This window comes from Pseudophryne corroboree, chromosome 7 (genome assembly GCF_028390025.1).
Source record: "Pseudophryne corroboree isolate aPseCor3 chromosome 7, aPseCor3.hap2, whole genome shotgun sequence".
Classification (NCBI taxonomy): Eukaryota; Metazoa; Chordata; class Amphibia; order Anura; family Myobatrachidae; genus Pseudophryne; species Pseudophryne corroboree.
In genome coordinates, this window is record NC_086450.1 from 427,929,234 (window position 1) to 427,949,620 (window position 20,387).

At 45.2% G+C, this 20,387-nt stretch overlaps 1 protein-coding gene across 3 annotated transcripts in view; it reads right to left on the bottom strand.

Annotated features, from left to right (window-relative positions):
• Nucleotides 1-793: 793 nt before the first annotated feature.
• LOC134945517 (mesothelin-like) overlaps nucleotides 794-20,387 on the bottom strand; it is a 79,057-nt gene continuing 59,463 nt past the window's right edge. For all 3 annotated transcript variants that reach the window (XM_063934859.1, XM_063934858.1, XM_063934857.1), the window contains 9 exons: nucleotides 15,714-15,804; nucleotides 15,486-15,600; nucleotides 14,414-14,598; nucleotides 14,150-14,305; nucleotides 11,224-11,357; nucleotides 7,691-7,827; nucleotides 7,396-7,490; nucleotides 3,020-3,209; nucleotides 794-1,833 (listed from right to left, as the gene is read on the bottom strand). In XM_063934859.1, coding sequence (XP_063790929.1) covers nucleotides 1,736-1,833; nucleotides 3,020-3,209; nucleotides 7,396-7,490; nucleotides 7,691-7,827; nucleotides 11,224-11,357; nucleotides 14,150-14,305; nucleotides 14,414-14,598; nucleotides 15,486-15,600; nucleotides 15,714-15,804 — 1,201 coding nt within the window. In that variant the 3' untranslated portion in view covers nucleotides 794-1,735. The remainder of the gene's footprint in view (nucleotides 1,834-3,019; nucleotides 3,210-7,395; nucleotides 7,491-7,690; nucleotides 7,828-11,223; nucleotides 11,358-14,149; nucleotides 14,306-14,413; nucleotides 14,599-15,485; nucleotides 15,601-15,713; nucleotides 15,805-20,387) is intronic.

Consider the following 20,387-nt stretch of genomic DNA (forward strand, 5'->3'; position numbering starts at 1 on the left):
GCCATCGAGAGCATTGCCTAGCCAGTGTGTTTTTCAGGGGCATGGCCTATTCAAAGGATGCTTGGTTATGCCCCCGTAGAAGAAAGTATTTACAGCCTGCTGAAAGGGAAGGTGAGGGGTGCAGCCCAGCACATAGCAACTTATTCTGCTAACTTGTGTATCAGGTGCATCCTACATATCTTATATTGTACACATATTTAGGGAGTGTCAACTTTATCTGCAGCAGCTTCATGTCCTTTTATCATGATTCCCATGCTACAAAGCAATAGTAGGAACCTATGACTTCTCTGCCATTGTTACCTTTTTATCTCCTTACATTTATTTGTATTTATTAGTTTTTGCTTTTATTAGAATTTTCTACTCTCTGTCTTTAGAGAAAGGAGGAGGAGGTCATTGTTTTTTTGCCGTTGGGTGAAATGAGCGGCCCCCGTACACTTCCCCCCCCCCTCGCTTAGCACACATCGCACTGCGCTGAGCGGGGAAGAGATGTGTGCTGAGCGGTCTGTGATAGATCGCTCAGCACACATCTTCCCAGTGTGTACTGGCCTATACAACTCTGGGCAAAACAAATTTCCAATGAGAAATTTGTGGCTCCTGTGTGTATTAGCCTAACTTCTCTCCTGTAAAGTGAAACATTCTCGCTTTTTGGATCATCACCACCATTCAACTACATGATTTGGATGACATAAAATAAACTCTTTCAGTGCTCCCAAGAATTGAAATTTTTAGGTACAGAAAACAGGTTTTCATGAAAATATGCATTTATTAATTTAATAATATATTACAGACATTTCTTTTTTATAAACTCCAATCTTGTATAAAAAATAATATTCAACGATTGACGTTTCACGTTAGACGTCTGCACAGATAACACATTTTTATTTATCCAAGTCATATTGTCTCAAATAAAATCCAAAAGAACCCCTGGGGCTTTTCTGTTTGAATAATTAAGTTTTAATATTTGTGTAGCGACGTTACTATTGCAGGATACACAAATTGCCTTCTGGGGAGTGCAGGAAAACTCCTGCAATTGGGGAGTATCCCGGACGTTCCAGGAAATTAGGGAAATCTGCAGCATAGTCTATCTGATTCTATTACTCACTGTGGTCTCTGGGATAATGATTGGATTATACATCAGTTTGGGCATAAGGGGAAATAATTAAAGACTGAATGGGTAAGTTGCATTTAGACAAATGTTTCACATAGTTCTGGAATACAATATGGATTTCAAAATACAGTAAGTATAAGGATAGTGTTTGGTGTTTCTGGATGGAAAGCAGATGTCTGGATGGAGATTTCCACTGTGTGCCCCAGTTGATCAGTTGCATTCTTAGTGATGGCGTTGGTTCCCAGTGAATGAATATTACTATGAAGCGTTTGGAAGAAGGCAATGAGATTTCTGCAAAGTAAAGCCCTCTAGGAAATGTAAAAGGCAGTGTTCCCTGAATTTGTTTCTCTGCCACATTCCATTCACACCCAACATGTGTTCTGTCATAGACTTGCATGGTCTCGGTCCTCATGGTGTGTGTGATGAATTGCGGAGTGGTTCGTTACTGTGTTTGTGGGTCTCTGTAGCTCTTAGGCTATTGAGGTAGTATGGAATGACAAATTAGTCAGATGTACCCAAGGTGAAGAGACGTTAAATACTGTTTATCTGTATACCTTACATAGATAGCCTACTAAAGATGACCTTCTTTATTAGACAACATAGATAGGGTATGTAAGAGGTAGCTGGTTACAGGAAGCAGATGTCCATGTAAAGTATAACAGCCAATGTGCAAGATATGAGGAGGGAGAGTATACGAGGAGAAGCTGCTCCGGATGTTTGGGTCACTGGAAAACAAAAAAGACACAATCAATATAGGAAGGGTGACGTCAATGTAATCATGGATTACCTCCTGTCATTGTCAAAGACATCAATTATCTGTAAAATCTATAAGGTTTCTCTTTTATGTCAGGAAAGGAGTGTTTAAAAGTAAGTTCAGTGGGGTTGATGTATGAAGCAGTGAAAAGAGTGGAGAAGTGAGCCAGGGGAGAAGTTGTCCATGGCAACCAGTCAGCTTTGAAGTAACATTTATCATGTGCAGTCTAATTATACATAGCAGCTGATTGCCATGGGCGATTTCTTCACTGGCTCACTTCTCCACTCTTTTTACTGCTTCATACATCTACCGTGCAGTGGCTCCTACCTTCTGGTAGGAGGGGGGCTGCTGCTATACCTGCTGCGCACGGAGGGGAGAGAACAAGGCCCAAGCAGATGGTTCTCAGCGACTGCACAATCGATCTGGCATGTGCACAAGGGGCAGGGGGACTGTGCAAGCGCAAAACACCAGCTTCTCTGGACTGCATCGGCTGCAGCCCATAGAACCCGACTAGGGCTGCCCGAAAGGCAGGGAGTGGCTTCTTACAGGAAGCCAGCTCTCTGCTAATCGCAGCCCGACCTGGCAGTCCCAGAGGCGGAAAACACCTCCCAATGGGACTGCCTGTCCTGCGGGTGACTGACAGGTAGCACTTCCAATAGGAAGTTGCTGCCATTCACAGTGAAGCCATAGCAGTCACAGATTGTATCTGGCTCAATGACACTCAGCTGAGGTGGCGGATTTTACCTGGGGGGGCTGCAGTCGTGCAGCCCATAGGTAAAATCCACCACTGCATCTACCCCAGTATCACTTTTCCCCTGCAATATGCTGCCTTACTTTGGACCTAATTCTGAGGTGGAGGCAGAAGCACCTGATTGACATGCTACAGAGTTGATGGTGTGGGTAGGGGGAGGAGGGAGGGCTGCATTCCTAGAAACGGGGGCATGCCGTTGCCATTTTCTAGGAGGGGAGAGCCAAAGGTCTGTGTGTCATCACTCAGACTTCCTGGCCTGGCAGCCCCCGCTTCCGTTGTCCAGCTGCACAAGCTGAGGCTTACTCAGTGGGCCGTCGGTGGGGAACATCGCAATGTTAAAGTAACAACAAGTGCCTGTTATGAAGATTATTTCAGTACAAGGAAATTATGATAGTATAGCAGTTACCTGTACTAATAACGATGTATCCGTTTGGCGTCGTCCCCGTTAATCCTGCCGTAGCGTTGAGCCCCAGTGCATTGATCTGAGTTTGTGGGTTAGCTGACAGCCATGCTTTAAGCACATCACTGCTGACAATTGTGTTGATTCCAGCAACATTGCCTCCAAGCAGGTCCTTAATGTTTTGTACACTTAATGTCTATATGGGGATTGCAAGAGAGAGATGAATGCATTAAATTGTTGTATCAGACTTTCTGTGGATGTAGTCTAGGACTTATCCAGACTAATATTATAAAAACTTTGTGTCTGTCGGTTAGTTCCAAGTTGTCGGAGGCGCAAAAATCTACTGAATTGATTATCATGAAAACTGCATCATTTTATAGTGCAATCTCCTGGAAATAACCTGCACTTTGTTTCATCTCAATCTGTCAAGTTAAAGCTGAGCAGTGCCAAAAACAAAACTCATTGGCATCATCAATGCTAGAGATAGGTGTGGCACCATGCGCGTGACCGATGGTGGAGGGGGTGCTCTGGGCCCGCGTTCACCTGAAAGAGAGTTAATAGGCAGCGCGAGAGCTGTGTTCTGGTATCGCACGAGTTGTGTGCAGGTGACAAAGGCAAAGCCGTAGGTAGAAGGGTCATTCCATGCCAGTTCACCCAGACATGACACCCACCGACTCAGATTTTCATGAAACGTACACTTGATACCAGGCTTGGACTGGCCCACAGGGGTAGAGGGGAAACCACCGGTGGGCCCCACTGCCTGGGAGCCCCACCTCCTGCTCTAAGGATCAGGTTCCAGACTGTGCACATGAATTATACATTATGCATGTGTTACCTTATACTGGACTATGGTGTATTTCTACAGTGCATTGCTGTTATTAATCTGTTATTAATCTGGTACATTATCATGCATGCAACAGCTGAATTTACGGTATATATTTATGAAGGGGCCCAAAAGTTGCACTCTCTAATTGTTAGTCAAACCAATAAGGTGGCAGACCACACCGCCTCTGCAGACTGGCCACACCCCTAACATGGGCCCCTACCACTGCGTTTTCCTGGTGGGCCCTACATGCCCCTGTCCGACACTGCTTGATACTACCACAGAGCTACTAACCCATGTAACATTTTTCTGCTCTAGGCCTCATAATTTTTACATTAGCATATCAACCTAAGGCAGATGAGTTATCATGTACTTTTTTTGTTTAAACACTTAACTGATGATTTTTTTCACCAAAAACTGCTCAGAAATGGACTTTTTTTTTAAATGAGTGAATTAGGTGAAGAACATGAATTTAACCCTATCCAAAATGATTTTAGTTAAAAACAAAAAAAGAAAAAAATATATTTTTTTACAATATTTTTTTCAAACATCGGATCATCGATAGGGAACATCGCGACCATCGGTACCATTGTGTCAAATGGCTGTTATATGCAAAGCTATTTTTTTCCCATCGAAATAAGTGCTTTCATTAAATTATGGGTATCAAGTATCAAATGCACAGTTTCATGAAAATCCGAGTCGGTGGGTGTCAAGCCTGGGTGAACTGGCATGGAATGACCCAGAAGCTAGTTTTAATATATATATATATATATATATATATATATATATATATATATATATATATATATATAGAGCGTGATGGCGGAACTCCCAGACTTTCTTTCAAATAAGACCCCGTCGTCAGGAAAACAATTATGCTATGCAAACTTAATATATATACATATACACCATAGGTTGGAATAAAGTAAGTGCCTTGTGCTGAGTTTAATTTCAATTAAGGTGCATTTCAGGAAAATGCTTAACAAAACGTGTATGTATTTTGTATATGGCCCTGTAGTGCTGTACCGCTGATTATTCATGATGTAGCATACGTCCCAAACGCCCCGATTTTGGCAGGGCAATCCTGATTTCTGGGCACTGTCCCAATGTACCACCCACGAGCAGCAGTGTCCTGTGAGGTGGAGGTTATTACTGGATGGTGTGAGCGTTTGCACAGCATGCAAATAGTACAGAGAGAGGCTGGGGAAGTACAGCAGGACGGAAAGCGCCAGGCACAACCCCCAGCATGCCATACCTCCTAAATGTTGGGAGATATGATGTAGCTGTGTCCATGTAGGACCTTAGGATAATTAACAGGCCTACAACACACATGTTCCCATGTCTCACATTACTGTTCTTACATCTGAGTCAGAGGCATCGTTTTCTGGGGTATGGGTCGTTGGGTAGACACAACTTAGGTCGACAGTCAGGTCGACCATGGAAGGTCGACATGCATTAGGTCGACAGGGACAATAGGTCGACATGGTCATTAGGTCGACATGTACTAGGTTGATAGGTCAAAAGGTCGACATGAGTTTTATTTTACTTTTTTTGCCATTGTTTTCTTCGGAAAGTGACGGGGAACCCCAATTAGTGCACCGTGTCCCCTTGCTTGGCGAGCGAACTCCGCTACCGCTTCGCTCGGCACAGATTACCGTTCCAGTCGTAGTCCACATGGATCGTTAAGTATGAAAAAATCCCCCAAAAATGTGAAAACTCATGTCGACCTTTTGACCTGTTTATACAGTGAGATACAGCAATCCTAGGTCAGAGGTGTATTAGTGAGGGGATGTTACCTGTGCGCAGCCCCCACCCCCTTATGTACCTATACCCTTATCGGCAGCACTATCTTTCCTGCAAATCTCTTGGAATATGGCACATGTGCAGAAGGTAGCTAATGCATTGGCATGGTTCCAGGGGACACGGTCAGGATCCCGGCGGTCGAGATACCGGCAGTCGAAATACCAATGGCAAAATCCCGACACTGCTTGGAATGCCGGCGCCGTTAGCCCGACAAGTATCACAATCCCGGTACCAGAATCCAGACCACTGGGATCCCGAATGAGGGTTTGCAGGGTCTGCAGACAGGTAAGATAAGGGGGGAGAGGGGGGGGGTTAGGATTAGGCTCAGAGAAAAGAAGGGTTATGGTTAGGCTGTGGGGGGAGGGGGGGAGGTTTATGCACCCCCATGCCAGGTTTAGGGTTAGGCTGGGAGAGGTGAAAGGTTGTGGTTAGGCTGTGGGAAGGAGGGCTAGGGTTAGGCACCCCCGGGGAGGGTTAGTCTGCGGAGGGGGGGGGGGGTTAGGTTTAGGCTGCGGAAAAGGAGCGTTAGGGTTAGGGGGGTATTGGGGGAAGGTAAGTATACTTACTAAGACTATTATCCACTCACTGGTCATCTCAAGACTGGACTACTGTAATCTCCTCCTGACTGGCATTCCTGACAAATACCTCTCTCCACTCCAATCTATCCTCAATGCTGCAGCCCAGCTCATTTTCCTCACCAAACGCACTACGTCCACCTCTCCTTTCTTACAAGACCCTCACTGGCTTCCCTTCCCTTTCAGAATCCATTTCAAGCTTCTCACACTCACTTACAAAGCCCCCACCCACTCCTCTCCCATCTACATCTCTGACCTTATCTCCCTTTAGTCTCTCACCCGTCCTCTTCGCTCTGCTAATGCACGCCGACTCTCCTGCCTACAGATTACTTCCTCCCACTCCTACCTCCAAGATTTTTCACGTGCTGCACCACTTCTCTGGAATTCCCTACCTCTCCCCCTCAGACTCTCCACCTCGCTACAAAACTTCAAACAGGCTCTCAAGACCCATTTCTTCACCAAGCCCAGCCAAATCTTATCCTAATCCTCTGTTCGACGCTCTCTATGTACCCCATCTGTGTCACCCGTCTGTCTACCCCTTCCCTGTAGAATGTAAGCTCTCACGAGTAGGGCCCTCTTCCCTCATGCGCTTATCCTTTTTCTTACTTTAATAATCTTCAACTGCACCAAATCCCGCAGTCTTCTGCCACCTGACACTTATTCCAGTGTCATCTGCTGATGTAGCTATGTTTATTTACCCTGTATTTGTCCTATATTGTCGTCAACTGTAAATTGCTGTTTCCTGTTTGATATTTGTTTATGTACTCTGTAATTGGGCGCTGCGGAACCCTTGTGGCGCCATATAAATAAAGGATAATAATAATATCTAGCCCCTGTCAGGATTCTCACCATCGGGATTCATTATCCATTATATATACACCACTGTCCTAGGTATAGAGAACTGTGCACATGCAGAGACACACTACAGCTTGCCATATCTGTGTATGGTGCATTTACTGCAAATCAGAGGCAGTAATTGGGCAATCTGAAGTAATATTCAGTCTATGCATTAGTGACATCCCTAGGGAGTAACGACATCACTGATGCATGAGACATTGGCCTCATTTAGTTCCCAGGGAACTGACAGGCTGCACTCTCATGAGTAATAATTCAGCCCACAAAAATGGCTCCGTCCACTGCGTGTAGGTAAAGAGGATTGTAAAACGTGTCTAATTGTTTACCTTGACTTGGTCTGGATTCAGTCCTGTAAATACAGTGAGGGCCATTTCTGGAAAACCAGCAGCAAACTGGATGAGATCTGCCGTACTAGCACCACCTGCAGGAGAAACAGCGGAATAGATATTTAACCTGTCATAGATCTTTTTATGGAGCCGAGTGGATTTGAAAGATGATATTGTACAGGGAGAACCCCAATCATCGCCATATTTACAATTTTACATCCATTCACATACAGAGATGGAATTGTAGGACTCAATATATTACACCGCTCAGGACATTCCAGACCACGTCTCTTACCTATGACTGGCGTCATAATCTGGAAGTAGGCATTGGATAAATTCCCATATGATGAGTAGGCCATCTTCATCTTGCTAAACAGCAGGTTCTTCTGGCTTTGAGTACACAGGTCTGTGCTCAGAGGAGTGGTAGAAGTCCTAAAATAAAGAGTATTTTCTATTCATTGATTTCTGACAATAATCATCATATACAAAAACTGGTCCCTGTAGGCAGAGTAGGAGTACAATGAGGTAGGAGTACTGCGGAGAAGGTGTACTGTGGAGTAGGAGTACTGTAATGCTAGTGTACTGCGAGTAGGAGTACTGCGGAATAGGAGTATTTGCGGAGTAGGAGTACTTGCAGAGTTGGAGTACTTGCAGAGTTGGAGTACTTGCAGAGTTGGAGTACTTGCGGAGTAGGAATACTGCGATGTTAGTGTACTGCGGAGTAGGTGTACTGCAGAGTAGGAGTATAGCAAAGTAGGTGTACTATGGAGTTGGTGTACTGCAGAGCAGTGCCGTAACTAGACATTTTAGCGCTGTGTGCAAGAAACGGTATCAGCGCCCCCCCTTTATGTAAAACAGGGGCAGTGCGCAACGTTTACGTACGCAAAAAATATAGGGCGTGGCTTCATGGGGAAGGGGTGTGGCCACAAAATAATACCAATTTATATTACGGTGCACAGTAGTCTCCATTATTCAAATTATGCCGCACAGTAGCGCCACTACACCAGGTAGAGCCCCTTTTACACATTACAGTGGACAGATTCCCCTTTTTACACATTATGGCAGACAGCGTCCCATTTTTACACATTATGGCAGACAGCGTCCCCCTTTTTACATATTACGGCAGACAGCATCCCCTTATTACACATCACGGCAGACAGCGTCCCCTTATTACACATTACGGCAGACAGCGTCCCCTTATTACACATCACGGCAGACAGCGTCCCCTTATTACACATTACGGCAGACCGCGTCCCCTTATTACACATTACGACAGCCAGTCCCCTTATTACACATTACGACAGCCAGTCCCCTTATTACACATTACGGCAGACAGCGTCCCCTTATTACACATTACAGCAGACAGCGTCCCCTTATTACACATTACGGCAGACAGCGTCCCCTTATTACACATTACGACAGCCAGTCCCCTTATTACACATTACGGCAGACAGTGTCCCCTTATTACACATTACAGCAGACAGCGTCCCCTTATTACACATTACGGCAGACAGCGTCCCCTTATTACACATTACGGCAGACAGCGTCCCCTTTTTACACATTACGGCAGCCAGTGTATTTGACTCATGCCGCTGACTTTAGGGAATGCGGCCAGTTGCGCCCTCAGGGCGGCTGCGCTGTCTGCCAGGCACACCTGGCACACACGTAGTTACGGCCCAACTGCAGAGTAGCAGTACTGAGGTGGGGTGTTAAAGTAATACTTATGCATATTGCCACCATGTGTAGCATTGTTGGTCTACTGTCTGCCACAACTTGCACTACTTCTGTGCCAGCCTGCCCACTGGCTTACCATAATTGCCTAATTCAAGATTGATTGCAAAAGCAAAATCTTCCTCTAATGGGCAAAACCATGTGTACTGCGCGGGGGAGGGGGGTGATGTAACATGTGCAGAGAGAGTTAGATTTGGCTGGGTTATATTGTTTCTGTGCAGGGTAAATACTGGCTGCTTTATTTTTACACTGCAATGTAGATTTCAGTTTGAATGCACCCCACCCAAATCTAACTCTCTCTGCACATGTTATATCTGCCCCCCCTGCAGTGCACATGGTTTTGCCCATTAGAGGAAGATTTTGCTTTTGCAATCAACCTTGAATTAGGCCCTAACTGTGATAGAGTTTACACGCATACTTTATCCTTTTCAAATATACAGTATTTCTTCTCTTATGCTGCTCAGTCTCGCCTCATTTGTGGTTTTCTTTGATCACATGAGGGGACATCATAGCCTCAATTATTCTGATGTCACGTTTGTTTTGAAGGAGTTTAATACATGGCTTGCAGTGCTTCTAGATAACGCTTTCTTATGGACGTGCAGATGGGAAGTGCCAGTGTCATTATAAGTATAGAGACGAGACTGAATCTACGGGACCTCTCTGGTGGTGAGGAATACAAGTAGTTTTGCTTGTAAATACACCCTTATCACCGCTCATTTAAATAATCACATCCACAAAATGAAATCTCACGTTTGCATGTCAGGGTAACATAAAGAAAGCACGTTCCTGCACCTGATCCACGCTCAGCCACTGTTCCAAAACACTTAGGGGTATATTCAATTGAGGTCAGATCCATTCCGACATGCATTTGTCGGAATGGATCCAACAAGGGCTATTCAATGTCCATCTCAATTCGACTTTAAAAAAGTCAAATTGAGAAGAGGGACCGGAGAGGGGGGAGACCAGCGGGGAGACGAGGGACAGCCGCGGGCAGACGGGGGACAGCAGCGCTGCAGGAGGATGTGGCACAGCCGCCAGACTTCACGGCAGCGTCTACCCGGCTCCAACAAACGGGATCTCACTTGCTGGAGCCAGGTGGACGCTGCCATGAGCGGCGGCTGTGCCACATCCTCCTGCTGTGCTGTAGCGCTGCTGTCCCCCGTCTGCCCGCGGCTCTCCCCCGTCTGCCCGCGGCTCTCCCCCTCTCCTCCTCTCAGGTCCATCATCTCAGTTCGACTTTTTTTTAAGTCGAACTGAGATGGTTGGAAACGGGGCCAAAACCTGTCGAATTTGGCCCCGTTTCCCTCAGAAGCACGTGAATCGGCAGCTATACCGCCGATTCACGTACTATTCGACAAGTCGAGTTCCCCGACTTGTCGAGTAAAAAAGCTGGGGACTGAATACGTCAGAACCCCTTCCGACCTGAAAAAGTCGATAACTGCCGTCTTTTCGACAAGACGGCAGTTTCTACCTTAATTGAATATACCCCTTAGGAGTAGATTTACTAAAACTTTAAAAAATTGCCCATAGCAACCAATCAGATTTTAGCTGTGACCTCTCTGTTGCATCCTAGAAAATGATAGCCAGAATCTGATTGGTTGCTATGGGAAACACCCTCATTTGTCTAGTTTAGAAGCTATAGTAAATCTACACCTCTAGTAGGGAGATTAGGGGGTAGTTTAGTAAGCTTACACCCATCCACAGGTGCCACCATTTCTCCACTTGTGTAACGGGTGGTCTTCAGGTTGCTGACTGTCGGGATCCCGGCGCCCAGCACTGGAATCCCGACAGCCGGCATACCGACAGATTTTCTCCCTCGTGGGGGTCCACGACCCCCCTGGAGGGAGAATAAATAGCGTGGTGTGCGTAGCGCACCACCGTGCCCGCAGCGTGGTGAGCGCAGCGAGCCCGCAAGGGGCTCATTTGCGCTTGCCACACTGTCGGTATGCCGGCGGTCGGGCTCCCGGCGCCGGTATGCTGGTCGCCGGGAGCCCGGCCGCCGGCATACCATACTACACCCTGTGTAACAGTAGGTGCCTGATGCCTGGTGCCATTTAAAAAAGAATACAGTTTAAATTAAGACTGTTGAATACTTACGTGATGCTGTTAGAGTTAATTGTTTGAATCAGGGTCACATTTAGGCCACATATATAAGGAGCCAGGGCGGTGAGTGTTGTCCCATCAATAGTATTGTTATCGTAATTTAGAAATTGTGATACCATTGTGTTTATCTGAAAGGATCAGGAGCAGAGTGTTAGAAGAGTGCTGTAACGTAATGGCTTTATTTATGAAAAATGAAGTTCAGCAGTGCAACATGTGTAATAATAAAGCTTAGAGGTCTATGGGGGTCATTCCGAGTTGTTCGCTCGTTGCCGATTTTCGCAACGGAGCGATTAAGGCAAAAATGCGCATGCACATGGGCCCTCATTCCGAGTTGTTTCGCTCGCTAGCTGCTTTTAGCAGCATTGCACACGCTAAGCCGCCGCCCTCTGGGAGTGAATCTTAGCATAGCAGAATTGCGAACGAAAGATTTGCAAAATTGCGAATAGAAATTTCTTAGCAGTTTCCGAGTAGCTCGACACTTACTCTGCCACTGCGATCAGTTCAGTCAGTTCATTCCTGGTTTGACGTCACAAACACACCCAGCGTTCGCCCAGGCACTCCCCCGTTTCTCCAGCCACTCCCGCGTTTTTCCCAGAAACGCCAGCGTTTTTTCACACACACCCATAAAACGGCCAGTTTCCGCCCAGAAACACCCACTTCCTGTCAATCACACTCCGATCACCAGAACGAAGAAAAATCCTCGTAATGCCGTGAGTAAAATACCTAACTTTTGAGTAAAATAACTAAGCGCATGCGCTCTGCGAACATTGCGCATGCGCAGTAAGTGACTAATCGCAATATAGCAAAATTTGGCAACGAGCGAACAACTCGGAATGAGGGCCATGGTTCGCAGTGCGCATGCGGTTAGTATTTTAGCACGAAACTTAGTAGATTTACTCACGTCCGAACAAAGATTTTTCATTGTTGAAGTGATCGGAGTGTGATTGACAGGAAGTGGGTGTTTCTGGGCGGAAACTGTCCGTTTTCTGGGAGTGTGCGGAAAAACGCAGGCGTGTCAAGGAAAAACGTGGGAGTGTCTGGAGAAACGGGGGAGTGGCTGGCCGAACGCTGGGCGTGTGTGTGACGTCAATCCAGGAACGAAACTGACTGAACTGATCGCTATTTGTGAGTAAGTCTGGAGCTACTCAGAAACTGCTAAGAAATTTCTATTCGCTATTCTGCTAATCTTTCGTTCGCAATTCTGCTAAGCTAAGATACACTCCCAGGGGGCGGCGGCCTAGCGTGTGCAATGCTGCTAAAAGCAGCTAGCGAGCGAACAACTCGGAATCACCCCCTATGTACCAAGCCTTGGAGAGAGGACGGAGATAAGGTGCCAGCCAATCAGCTCCTAATTGTCATGTTACAGGCTGTGTTTGAAAAATGACAGCTAGGAGCTGATTGGCTGTCATTTTATCTCTCTCCTCTTTATCACTCTACAAGGCTTAGTACATAGACCTCCTCCATCTCTTTTGGACTACAAATTCTCAAAAATATCTTCATGGTGAAAATATCTGGTTTTCTTTTTTTACTTTATATCTAAGAGATTATCTGCTAGTGACCTGTATTGTTACATGTGTACAGCCATTGGCATACTGCATTAATGAAGCCCAAGTCATGGCCAGATTGTGGATACAGAATCGGTATTTTGGTGATCAGGCTGGATAATCACTTATTACTGTAACCCGAGCATCCAGCTTTAGGGTCCCTTGAGTGTTTTCCCATAGAGACCATAGACTCTGAGATGAACCTAAGGGCTTGTTTCAGCTGAACTGCGAAAATATGCAAATGACGCACCTACTGGCTCCCTCTCTACCCCAATGGTTGTGTACACAGATGCACCAACAGATGGACACTGGTTGCACCATTGATCATCTGAGCAACCAGCCCTGTGGTTGCTCAGAATGTCTGTCGGAGCTAAGACGACGGCACCTTTACATCTACTCATGACAATGCAGTTGCCGGGTGAAATATGTCCCTAAACGGTTGTGGCATGCCTGCATTTCTCCCCCTAAAGCTCAATCCACCTTATGGATCAGGCCCTAAGACCCCTGAATCTTTCTATAAACATCTGAGACTTTCCAGGTGCGGAAACAACTATTACAGCTTGTACACTGCAGAAGTAGGGATGGCCAAGGACCATCAATAGTTTTGAACCATTGATATGGCTGATGGAAAGTGTTTTATTTTTTTCCATCGATGGTGTGACACCGATGTCGTATCATTAATGGTGACGCCTAACGCTGAGAATCAAGAAAACGTTGGTGGCACCGGTCCAATGACCAATGTCTGCACGTGTGCAGCACTCAGCCATCAATGGCAAAGCCATCAATGATGTTCTACCAATAGTTAATAGCCATCTACATATAAAAACAGGTAAACTTTCCTCTGGCGCTACCAATAGAAAGGGTAAAAATTGTCATGTTCCTTGGTTTGAGGGTATGTCTAATGTCATGCACTCAAATGCTTCTTAAGGCGACAGTTAAAGTGGTTCCCAATCACGTAGTTTGGTGCAAGGGACTTTGGGGTATATTTACTAAAAGTCGATTTTTGTTGGTTTGGTCGATTTGTGATCGATTTTGTGTCTAAGGGTCTAAATCACACTTTTACAAACAGATGATTTTTGCCATCGTTTAAAAAAAATCTGTTAGTAAATGTGTAATTTAGACCCTGAAACACAAAATCGTTCAAAAATCGACCCAACATCGACAATAAAAATAAAATAAAATTGATCAACATCGACCATTGTTGCACATTGTTTATCTAGAGGTGTGGGGAATCGCCTTTTGGTAAATTCTTCCCACAGGCAGCTTCCTGTTTGTGCACTTAAAAGAGACCACACCTATGTTGTTAATATCTAGTTTAACTCTATCGACCATCGGTGGCAGAGCCATCGATGTCCATTACTATGTAGAAGACTCACCTTTGAATCATTACTCTGCCAGGATGCGCGTGTTAATAAAGCCGCTAGGATGTCTACTGATGTGATGTTCCACTGACCAATCTCCACTGCGCTATACATTCTGGCAACATTTCCCAACAGAGTGAGATACGTCTCAGGTACACCATTAAGAAAGATCTGTGGGTAGACACGTTTAGTGTAATAAAACACATATATACTATCTCTATACTGCTATATAATTTTGATGGATTAAATAAATGCAATGTTCAGCGGTAACTGGCTTACCGTGTCCAGTTTTTGCCTGAGCACCATAAGCTGGTCATCACTGAAGGCCAAGGCTCCGAGGGTGCCCAAGTTATCCCGTACTGTTGTGCTGTTAAGACAGGTGTCCAGTTGTGCGGCAGTATAAGTGGCAACGATGTAGTCCATTTGCTTAGCAATCGTATCTGTGGTGAGCTTGTCACATGTATCTGTACACAATAATACACTATGAGTATTTGCTCCTTATTCACATCAAGTATATTACAACTCTCCCCATAGTATTCCTGTCATTTTGCTCATTAAGAGCTTATCTAGAGTTGTATCGAATAATCGGCAACATACTAAAGGGCCTATTTATTAACAGTATCTTGCTGGAAACAGCCATTTTTGGATGATTCCCAATTTCTACCAAAAAAGCAGATCCCATAGGTTTCACACTGGCACAAATAAAGAAGAGGCGTTCCAAAAAATGTTGTGCTTTGTAAAAGAGCCTTTGGGGTTTATTTTCAAAGCATCGTGGTGTAAAACCCTGACGCTTCTGAACATGCTTATTCCTGATATTTAAAAGGATAATGTTTAAACTAGAAAGAACTGGTTAGTAAAAGCATTGTCCTTTTGACTATTAGACATACACATGATCAGAATTGCTGGGTTTTACAACCCAACCCTTCATAAATCAACCTCTTAGAATAGGTCACGATCGGTAATGTCAGCATGTTTCATCTGAATTTAAGAAGGATGCTCCGATCGGCTGTAAAGGTTGCAGGGTGCCTGTGTGGAGCGTTTAAAGGACGTTCCGGCGGCACTGCGGCAGTGATCCTGGCTGCTAGCCAGAAGTAAGGGCTGTCGGGCCGCGATGGTGCCACCAACAGGGCCCTGCTTTCCATGGAGCGGTTACAGTTGCACCCCCCCTAGTTACAGCCATGTAATAAAATAATACATTCCGGTACAGTTTAGGGCAAATGGGTAACACTATAGACAGAAAGGTGTTATGAAAACATGTCCCCTATTCATTGTGCGCCACCTCTGGCTGACCACTCGCAACCCTTGTTGCAACTTGATTCTTAAATTAAATGCTAATGCAGAGAAGACTCACCTGCTGCACGAGTGCTAGTCGTCGTAGAGACCTTAATTTGGTTTATGGTATAGGAGAACATAGTCGTCTTTAGGATTTTCGTCAAGTATTGTGAATAGAACTGTCTCTTTACACCCTGCAATATTATAACAGATGAGAATGAATCTGCAATCGTTATCACCATAATTCCAAGCAATTTGGCATGCTGAGCATCTGCAGTAAGATGCTGGGTCATTATATTGTTATTACCGTGGCAATCTGCTTAAGGGTGGTACTGTCAAGAGCACTGGCAAGGGTTCCAAATGAGGTCATGATGGTGTTTGTCCACTGTGATGGGACGCTAAGGGGAGAGAAATACTGTGAGAAGAAGCCAATAGTTGCTCTATGTAGTAAATTTAATTAAAATTTGCTCCAAACCACAAAGCCATCCTTTAGTTGAACCTTCTATTGACCACCAGATTTATTCTGATATGGCAAGAATTGCACCACATAATTAAAAAAGAAAATAATACTACTGACAATCCATTTTATTTAAAATAATTTAAGCTAAAAAGTTTAAATTATAATTATTCAAATTTTTTGTTTTGTTTGTGCTGTACCTCAGTGTACTATACAATTTTTATTTTATTTTCATAAGTACTGTGACACTGCCAGTCAGACCGCAGTATATTATTATTTCATACTCACACACTTATTGTGCGACACTGTTGGGGAATTAAACCGCAGTGTTTGAGTACTATTCCTGACTCATACACATATTGTGCGACACTGTGGGTGAAGGTGGTACCACAGTAATATATTTTTTCATACTTATCTCATACACGTACTGTGTGACACTGTTGGTGAAATTAAACCCCAGTGTTTGATTACTATTCCTGACTCATACACATTTGTGCGACACTGTGGGTGAAGGTGGTACTACAGTAATTTATTTTCTTTTTCATCTTCAAGGGGGTCACTGGAGTACTCTTGGATATGGACAGGGCATTAGCAGGGATAGGCACATTTAAATATTTAAATAAGTAACCCTCCACCCCGTCCATATTCCCAAGGTACCACAGTGTTTTTATGTGCCTCACCAGGAAGGCACACATTTGGAGAGGTCTCCACACTTTACTTTTCAAAGTATTTTTTCTTTTTTCAATTCCCAAACCTTCCAAGCTTACTAAGAAGCGTGGGTCCGGGTTTGGGGTCGCTGCTGAGTGCAGCATTGGCTTGTTGGTGCTCAGAAAAGGAGCTTCACCATAGACCTAATCATCAGTAGCTGATTTCAAGGCTGCAGGAACTGGACAGCGCTTCATCAAAAGCCCCGTCAGAGCCTCCACTTATCACAGGTAAGGAGCGGACAGGGAGCTCACACTGCTGCCACTCCGTTTTACATTGTGACATGTTTAAATGCTGGAAAGTGCGTCAGTCAGCCCATGCTGCCGCTCACCATGTGTGAGTTTATGTGTACTGTAGTGCTGGGTCCCAAATTGCCTGCCTTACCCCCTAGCCCAGCCGCGGTCAGCCATGCTGCCATTGCCAGGCGCCTGCTTTGTCTCAGATTGTCCATCCGCAGTCTGCCGCGCTGCCACTGCTGGACACCTGCTGTGTTCAGCCTTACAGTCAGCGCTCGCGCTGGGCGCTGTTACCTCATCACGGCTACGGACAGCTTCCCCTGCTGCTGCGGCCTGCCCAGAACTATTGCGCATTGCTGGCTCCCCCTCTAGCCCAGCCGCGGTCAGCCATGCTGCCGCCTCTGGGCACCCGTTCTGTCCTGGATCTCCCAGCCATGTTCAGCCACGCTGCCGCCGCTGGGCGCCCCCTGTGCTCCGGCTCACAGTTGTCATTGCCTCTCACAGAGGAGGTTAGGCTTCAGTAAGAAATATCAGTATTTGCAGCAGCAGCAAATAGTGGGGGACTGCTAATGGGGTCCCTAGTCCAGCGTTCCCCTCACATAAAGGGGGACGGACATGGATTGTCATTTCTACAGCCTATTAAGTCTGAACTCTGTTTGGACATGTGTTAGACATATTGGAGTCTATTGTGTATATGTTTTACAAAATGCACATGGTGGGACGCCATTTTATATAACTTCCTGTTTCTTTCTACAGGAATTTGCTCGGTCCTACAACATGCAGCCACCAGAGGGTGCAGGGGTGTTAGTAGAAGTTTCAGTGAAGCACATATTAACAGATTTTAGTGTGGACCAGGTGCAGTGCACTTCTGGCTTATACACACTTTAGTTAAAATTTTACTGAGTCGTGGGAACTTGTGTTTCACTGTATACCTGTCTATCTATGTGTATGATGAGTAAAGCTAATGCAAAATCAAAGAAGCAGCTTGTCTGCGATGGCTATGAGAGTGTGTTACCTGATGGAACTTCCGGTTGCACAGTGTGTCTTGCAAATATGGGTTCAAATACGAACCTCTACCCTGATCCTCCTTGGGTGATGATGGCAGGAGTGATGACTGAGTTAAAATCAGAGTTAGCCGTTGTGCGAAAAGGTTATGAGGCGGCTAGGTCTGATTCTAGAGTAATACCATCTGAGCTGCCAGAGTGGGCTCAGGATATGTCAAGGACTTTGCAGAGTTACAAAAGTCCAGGTCTAGCTCAATTCCTAAAAGCAGTCATAGTTTGGCTTATAATTTACTGGTTTCAGCTGTGCTGCATTCTGATGAATCAATGCCAGACCTTATATCTCAGGAGGAACAAGAGAAAGGTGAATTAGGACAGGAGTCAGATAGTGAGGTTACTGATAGCCTCATCAAGTTGTACACCAGGTTTAAAATTTTACTGAGACTGAGGAACCTCTTTCAAATGGTGAAATTGTATTTGCTAAAAACAGAGGCAACTGCATGTTTTCCTTATTCAGATTCTCTTAATAAGCAGTTAACGGAAGCATGGAAAAATCCAGATAAACGGTTTTCGATACCTAGGCAGTTTCTGTCTAACTAACCGTTCCCAGAGTGTACGACAACTAAATGGGAAAATCCACCAACAGTGGATTCCTCTGTTTCAAAACTTTCAAAAAAGTTAACCATTCCAGTCCCCGCTGCAACGACGCTTAAAGACCTGTCAGAGCATAAGCTAGGAGCTATGCTAAATTCAATGTATACAACAGTAGGGGGGTTGCTTAGACCTGCCTTAGTTGGAGTTTGGGTTAACAAGGCTGTACTTGCATGAGCAACACAGCTCAAGTTGGGCCTACAACTGTATATTCTCTTAGACCAACTTATACTTCTTGCTGATCACATCTGTGAATCTGCTGAATATTTAGGTACTGCTTCTATGGACATCTGACAGGTTAGTTCTCATCTTTCAGCTTCACTAGTTGCAGCCCGACGGGCGCTTTGGCAGCATTCTTGGCAGGCAGAGGCAGAGTCAAATCGAGGGATAGAAGCGTTGCCTTACACTGGTGATATGTTATTTGGTCCTGAATTGGACAAATGGATTTTTCAGGCTACTGGGGGAAAGTCCGTTTTCCTGCCATTGCCCGCTACAGTTCCTAAATGGAAATACGCTGGACCAGCATTCAATTCTTTTAGACCTCAGTCCTTTCGAGGCCATGTGAAAAGAATAACCATACAGGGTAGACCTGGTAGAGGATGTGGTTTTCAACAAACCCCTAATTGTCGTCAGGACACAAAGACCACTGACAAGCCAGTGACATGATGGGCTTCCAACCCGTCTTGGATTGTCAGTTGTGGGAGCACACCTTCAGACGTTTCACTTGGCGTGGTATTAGACATCCACAGATGGGTGGATCCGCAATTTAGTATTCAAAAGTTACAAAATAGAGTTCAATTGTCTACCACCAATGCAGTTTTTCAAGACAGGCCTGCCTGTGTCAGGAGACAAAAAGGCGGTTCTGCAGACCGCGATTCAGTCTCTCGTAGATTCAGCAGTTTTGATTCAGGTTCCAGTTCAGCAACAGGGTCAAGGTTATTATTCCACTCTTTTTGTAGTACTAAAGCCGGACGGCTCGGTCAGACCAATATTGAACCTGAAGGGGCTCAATCAGTATGTGACTTACTACAGATTCAAGATGGAATCCCTGCAGTCGGTGATTGCAGGTTTAGTACCACAGGAATTCCTGATTTCGCTGGATCTCAAGGAGGCGTACTTACAGCTTCCAATTTGGCCATGGCATCAGGCGTACTTAAGGTTTGCAGTACAACAAAACCATTATCAATTTCAGGCACTACTGTTTGGCCTCACATCAGCACCTCGGATATTCACAAAGGTGATGTCTGTGATGATAGCTCATCTCAGATCCCTGGGAGTGATAATAGTTCCATACTTAGATGACCTTCTCATCAAGGCTCCGTCTCATCAAATACTTCTTCAACATGCCTTACTAACACGCAATGTACTAGTTCAGCACGGTTGGATTGTCAACTTCAACAAATCAAGCCTGGTTCCGTGTCAAAGAATTAAATTCCTAGGAATGATTCTGGATACGGTGGATCAACAAATTTACCTGCCAGAACAGAACGCACAAAGTATTCATCATCTCGTACAGTTAGTGCTCAAACCACGTACAGTCTCGGTGCACTTGTGCATTCGACTGTTAGAAAAGATGGTGGCATCTTTCGCAGCACTCCAGTTCAGAAGAAATCACTCATGTTCTTTTCAGCTAGATCTTCCAGCACAGTGGTCAGGCTCTCATCTCCATATCCATCAGATGGTGCTGTTGCCTCCAAGGGCCAGAGTACCACTACTCTGGTGGCTCCAAGTACAACATCTCACCGCGGGAAAACGGTTCGGAGTCTGGAATTGGATAATTCTGACGACGGATGCAAGTCTCAGAGGTTGGGAAGCAGTGGTCCTACATCGTCAATTTCAGGGTCTCTGGTCAGACCGAGAAAGGTTACTGTCAGTAAATGTCCTAGAACTCAGGGCAATCTACAATGCTCTGCGTCAGGCGGTTCAAATAC